A 6,344-nucleotide genomic window follows, 5' to 3' on the forward strand; every position below is an offset into this window, starting at 1 on the left:
CTGTTTAGAATGTGAGGAAATCCTCAAATCAAGGAAGTCTTTGGGGTTTTTGATGTGAGGACAATGTGAGCAGGTAGGAAATTCAGTCATCCATCACCTCAAACAGCTGTGCTGACTCAGAGAGGACTCTCACCACCTTCGTGCTGTTGTTGTATTTCTTTCCCCACAAGATGACCACTTTCTTCCAGCTAATTAAAAGGTAGACATGGCTGCACCAGCCCTTATCGGGAAGGGCTGGAGTGGATCACTGGAAGGATACTGTTCCAAGCTCTTGGAGAAGCCAGGCATGTGCAAACCCCAGGGACTCTGAGGGGCACACACAGGAGTGTGTGCACTAGATGCTACTGGGAGCATTCAGAGGAAGAGAAAGGAATTGTGTAAGATACGTTGCACTCAGAGACAGCAGGAGCTAGGGGAAGGAGGTGAAGTGAACAGCAGGGTAGAGAGAGAGAAGGCTAAAGTGAGAGGGAGTGAAAAGTAAGTCCAGGGGTCCCAGATGCCATTTGTATATCCAAATCATCAACTCAGAAACAGAACTACCTCACAACCTAAGGCATACCCAGTCAACCGCACTGAGTGCACTGAAGTGCTGTGTTCAAGAGACCCTGGTGCACAAAATGTGGCAGGGAGAAGGCCTCCTGCACTAGATCTCTGTAAGCCCCTCATTGCCTAGAGCACGGGCTGGCCCACAGCCTACTTTTGTAAATAAAGTTATATTGGAACACAGCCATGCTCATTCATTCACATGGCTATGGTTGCTTTCACCCTACAAGGGTAGAGTTGAGTAGTTGCAACAGAGACTTTGCAGCCACCATGCCTACCTGGCCTTTTACAGAAACAGTTTGCTGGCCCCTGATCATGAATACAATCTGTGGAAAACTCTTTAGGCTGGTCTTGTGGTAGACGATGTACATGTAATCCTCATAAGACCATCTTCTAAAATAGTATTATATTAGCCCAGGAAAGTTGAAGTCAGAGCAGTTAGGTGTCAGCCTGTGACACACAGCCAGGAAATGACAGAGCCAGGCATGCAGTCTCTGACTGGCTTCAAAGCCTTTGGTCAGGAGCATTGTGTTAGTCTTCTAACAGCAGCCTTGCCCTGGGATGCTGCCCTAACACTCCAAAATTCTACAGAGGACCATTGCCTTTTGAATATTGTGAGAAACTGTGCTTTCAATTTATGGAGACTAACACTGGGGCTTTTCCAGAGGCTTTTCCAGTCCTCTAAACCCCCAGAGCCCCGGAATCTTTCTGAACTGTATGTGTCAGTCAAGTACAATTACTTTGTTATAAGAAGGCAGCCTCTATGATTGTCACAGCCCAATATAAAGAGTGCCTCTGATGTGGTGTAGAGAAAGCAGCCAGGAAGGATTGACATTCCACAAGCTCTATGCCCAGCCACTCTCCTAGCTCATTGTATCATGCTGGAGAAAAAAGCAGTACTTAAGAATGAGGAACCCCCTGAGAAACTGATCAGAAAAGTCAAAGCAAAAGAAAAATCAATGACTTGGGAAAATATGTCTTCTCTTGTTATTGCTGGCTTATCATCCCAAGGACGGGAAAAAAAGGAGATAGAAACAGCAACATGCTCTTTAGTTTTTAAAACAATGCTGGCATGAAGAGGTTAAAGAGGGTATGGGAGAGCTGAGGAGGGTGCTAGAAAACCTAGAAGAAGATATTCAGGGACGTCAGCCACCCACGTGGGCCCAAGTAGAGGAAGAGCCAGCAGTGATGGTGACTCACAGAACTCATTTTTAGGAATATTGTGCAAGCAATTGCATTCTCAGACAACTTTCTTCTAAAAACTACATAGTAGGTATGTATGAGAAACAAATATTTTTCCCTAACTAAATTTATTTCTTACCTTCAATCCCCTTTTCAATGCAAGGTAAAAACTACCCTATTTCATCTAATCTAAGACATCACTAAGTATAAAATGCACCATTCTTTTGCACCCCAGGACAAAGAAAAACGTAATCAAACTAGAACATGAGTCTCCTGTCCCACTTAGGTGTGCACTGTGAAGCATAGTAGTCATGAGCCACATGTGAATTTGGCATAGTTGAAATGTGGCCAGTCCTGAATTAGGTGTGAAGTGGAAAATACAGGCTGGACTTTCAAGACTTAGTATGAAAAGGTGAATGTAAAATACCTCAATAACTTTGTTATATTGAGTACATGTTGAACTGATATTTTCAATATATTTCTTCAAATAAAAACATGTTACTGAGATTAATTTTGATGTTCCTTTTTCTTTTAGTCTCGCTCTCGCCCAGGCTGCAGTGCAGTGGCGCGATCTCAGCTCACTGCAAGCTCCGCCTCCTGGGTTCACGCCATTCTTCTGCCTCAGCCTCCAGAGTAGCTGGGACTACAGGCACCCGCTACCATGCCCGGCTAATTTTTTTGTATTTTTAGTAGAGACAAGGTTTCACCATGTTAGCCAGGATGGTCTCGATCTCCTGACCTCGTGATCCGCCCACCTCGGCCTGCCAAAGTGCTGGGATTACAGGTGTGAGCCACCGTGCCCGGCCTGATGTTCCTTTTTATGTCTTTGAACATGCTTACCAGAAGATTTAACATCGTCTGCTCACAATATATTTCCAGTAAACAATAGTAACTTCGAACTTTGTCAAAAAAGCATTTTAGACTTATTTAGGCATAGATTTTTCATTACATATCACCAAGGGATATAAAGGAAAGTGCAATATGTGTGAAACTGATCATTTAAATTATTCTTAAAACATTTATACTTAAACAGTAGTTCTCTTCTGAATCACTTTTTGAATGAGTCATTAATTTCTATGATTTTTTTTTTTCTTTTTTTTTTGAGACAGAGTTTCACTCTTGTTGCCCAGGCTGGAGGGCAATGGTGCAATCTTGGCTCAGTATAACCTCTGCCTCCCGGGTTCAAGCGATTCTCCTGCCTCAGCCTCCTGAGTAGCTAGGATTACAGGCTTGCACCACCACTCCTGGCTAATTTTGTATTTTTTAGTAGAAATGGGGTTTCACCATGTTGGTCAGGCTGGTCTTGAACTCCTGACCTCAAGTGATCCACCTACCTCGGCCTCCCAAAGTGCTGGGATTATAGGCGTGAGACACCCTGCCCGGCCAATTTCTATGATTTTTTTCTATCCCAAATTGTCTTCTGCACTATCAGAAGCAATGGCAATGTGCCACTTTTAAAGAGCACTCCACAACTGTTTCCAGGATTTTCTTCTAAGCTACTGATACATTCTGTAATTATAACCATGAGTATGCCTGAAGATCAACACAGCAAATTCTGAGCTAAGAATGAGAATTTATTCCTCGAATTTACAATTTATCTTCATTTGTGACTTAATAGTTTTGTCATTTGCTGGCATCATTAGCAGACAACAGTAGGGGCCAACTGCTTAAGAGAAAAATATGGACGGTATACTATACATTGAGAAAAATTTAGCAATTATCATAGTTTTTACCCCTGCAAATTAGGAAATGATTGCTATATTAATAAAGCAAGTTGTTGTTGTAACAACTCCCAAATATAAGATTTGGGTTGTGCATCCATGATAGTTCAGTAGGGTGTTTGGCCAACATCCTTCCACATGGGGAATCCAGATACAGGTTCTACACCTTGAGGCTCTTCCCCCTGCATGAGGACTGCAGCGCCCCCCACTGCAGCCTCTGCATGAGCCATCATATGGGGAGAGAGCTGCAGGACCTCATGGACACTTTCAGGCCTAGCCTGGGATGGTATGCAGGACTTCTGCCCACTGTGCTGAAATCAATCACATGCTAGCTATGTGACCTTGTGTATATTACTGGATTTGGAAGATGATGTTGAATAGTAAGAGCTAATATTTATTAAGCACTTCATTCTGCCCAATATCCTGCCATATCACACCACATGAAATAATGTATTTAATCTTATAGACGAAGTACCATTGATTTTGCATTTGACAAATGAGAAAACTGAGACATGGAGAAATAACCTAGGTCAGAGCTGGTAAGGGGCAGAGCCAATCCAGGTAGCTGGCTCTGTAGCCCTTGATCCCTTTGTTGTGCTATTACTGTGTTATCGACTGTTAAAAGGAGCCTGCCACAAAGCCCTATTAGCCACCAGACATACTAAACAGCCATACTTAATGGATAATATGAGACAAATAATTCGCTTTCAAGAATTAGCCTCTGTCTCCCTTCCCCAAGGAAAATAAGCCTGGAAAGTAGAAAATAACATACATGTTGAGACTGAACACCCACTGTGTAGCAGATGCTGCACCAACATTACCTGATTAATTCTCACAACATCCTTGGAAGATAGCTATCATCACCCCCATTTGATATACAAGGAAATAGAGGCTCTAGGAGGCTCTCCTCCTTGATCAAGGTCACTGTGGCAGGGCAGGATATGAGCCCAGGTCCTTTTGCTCAAAGTCTGTAATATGTTCACCCCTCACTTCTTTGCATAAGAAACAAAGTGAATACAGGTATAAAGATGGGGGCTTGCCTATGCCAAAAACATGGGGACATCAACTGTGAATGGGATTTCCAGGAAGATTGTCTTAGAATAGAGCTCTTTTATGTCCTAACTCAGAGAAAACATCGACTGCAACAAAGCCTTGGGGAGTTTCATGCAGCCATTAAAGCCATGCCTAAACAAAAGTGCATGATGCAGGAACTAATATGATGTAATGCTAAGGGAAACAAGTAGGATAGAAAACTGTATCTATGTTGTAATCTCTTTCTTATTCATGTAGACAGACATATTTCTTACAAATTAATACACAGATATATGTGTATGAGTCATACCTGTATACTTCTATGACTTAAAAATCTTTAAAGATGGCCAGGTGCAGTGGCTCATGTCTGTAATCCCAGCACTTTGGGAGGCCAAGACAGGCAGATCACCTAGGGTCAGGAGTTCGAGACCAGCCTGGGCGACATGGTGGAACCTGTCTCTACTAAAAATACAAACATTAGCCAGGTGTGGTGGCAGGCACCTATAGTCCCAGCTACTCAGGATGCTGAGGCAGGAGAATCGCTTGAACCCAGGAGGCAGAGGTTGCAGTGAGCTGAGCTTGGGCCACTGCACTCCAGCCTGGGCGACAGAGCTAGACTCCGTCTCAAAACAAACAAACAAACAAAAAAAACTTTAAAGATGCCAAAATAATTATCTTTGGGCAGTGGGGAAAAAAGGTACTTTCTGTCTTGTCCTAATACCTTATATTACACACATTTTTAAAAGGACAGTAAATATAATCACAAATTTTAAAAAGCAAGTTTAAAAAATATTAGGGAAGACTTTGGGTCTAGTGAAAAGAAACTGGGCTCTGATAAATGGTGTGAGTGATCGGAAAGGAAAATCCACATCCTGATTTTTGTTTATTCATTGTTTTAATCCAAGTGTGATGAGGGCCAGAGCCTCAAATGTCCACAACAACACAGGCTGCATAGCACCCAGTGACCAGAATTTCATCTATATCCAAACCCTTGGGGCAAGCACCTGGGATCACATTCTTGATTTGGAAGTCGTGGGTCAGTCCCTGCCTCCCAAACTAGCTATGTGACCTTGTGTATATTATCTATTTTCTCTGAGTTTGGTTTCCTCATGTGTAAAATAGAGATGATGATAGTACCTACTCATTGAATTATTGCAATTATTAATTTAGACACAGCATGTAAATTATTTAACACAGTCTGACACCTAGTGAATATGAATTGTTGGTGGTATTATTATTATTATATTTTGATCTCCCCAGTCCAGTATAACTAAATAATTAATAGAGGAGAACACTGATGAAGGCTAGACGTTGCAGATGGTTGCTTTTTCAGGGAAGTTTCATCTGCTTAAATTTTAAAAGTGAAATAAAACCAAGTCTTTGTGGTGATGATTTGTTTTCAAAGCTCTCTAAACAAAACTGCAGGAATCCTTTTCCATTAAATGAGAAATATAGGTAAATATGTTTTTCAACATTTTTTCTCGTCCTGTGTTTTTTTGTTTGTTTTGTTTCGTTCTGTTTTGTTTTGTTTTGTTTTTTTCCATATAGAGGATCTGTGCCTGCTGTCAAGAGGTCTCCGATTCATGGCTCCAGGGATGGGGTCAAACATGTCTAAATGATCCTTGTCAGAATCTGCACACTCACTAAACAAAATGAAGCTAGCAAACAGAGGGAGCGTTGTAAATAGTACGGCTACCGTCTGCATTCTCTTCTTTCCAGTTTTGCACTGTACTGGAGCTTTCCCACTGTGGTATATTGGTTATCTTGCGGCACAACAGACCATAGTGGCTCAAAACAAGAATGATGTGTCATTCCTCATGCTTCCAAGGTTTTGCTGGGCAGTTTCTCTGCTTGCTTCTCCTGGCA

The 6,344-nt window shown here is 42.1% G+C and overlaps 1 protein-coding gene across 1 annotated transcript in view; it reads left to right on the plus strand.

Moving 5' to 3' along the window:
• The window catches only part of ST6GAL2 (ST6 beta-galactoside alpha-2,6-sialyltransferase 2), a 92,225-nt gene extending 86,099 nt beyond the window's left edge, over positions 1-6,126 (plus strand). The window contains exon 6 of the mRNA XM_063616669.1: positions 6,027-6,126. Within this exon, the coding sequence (XP_063472739.1) occupies positions 6,027-6,097 (71 nt within the window). The 3' untranslated portion in view covers positions 6,098-6,126. The remainder of the gene's footprint in view (positions 1-6,026) is intronic.
• Positions 6,127-6,344: the final 218 nt, after the last annotated feature.

Source organism: Symphalangus syndactylus, chromosome 14, assembly GCF_028878055.3.
Source record: "Symphalangus syndactylus isolate Jambi chromosome 14, NHGRI_mSymSyn1-v2.1_pri, whole genome shotgun sequence".
NCBI lineage: Eukaryota > Metazoa > Chordata > Mammalia > Primates > Hylobatidae > Symphalangus > Symphalangus syndactylus.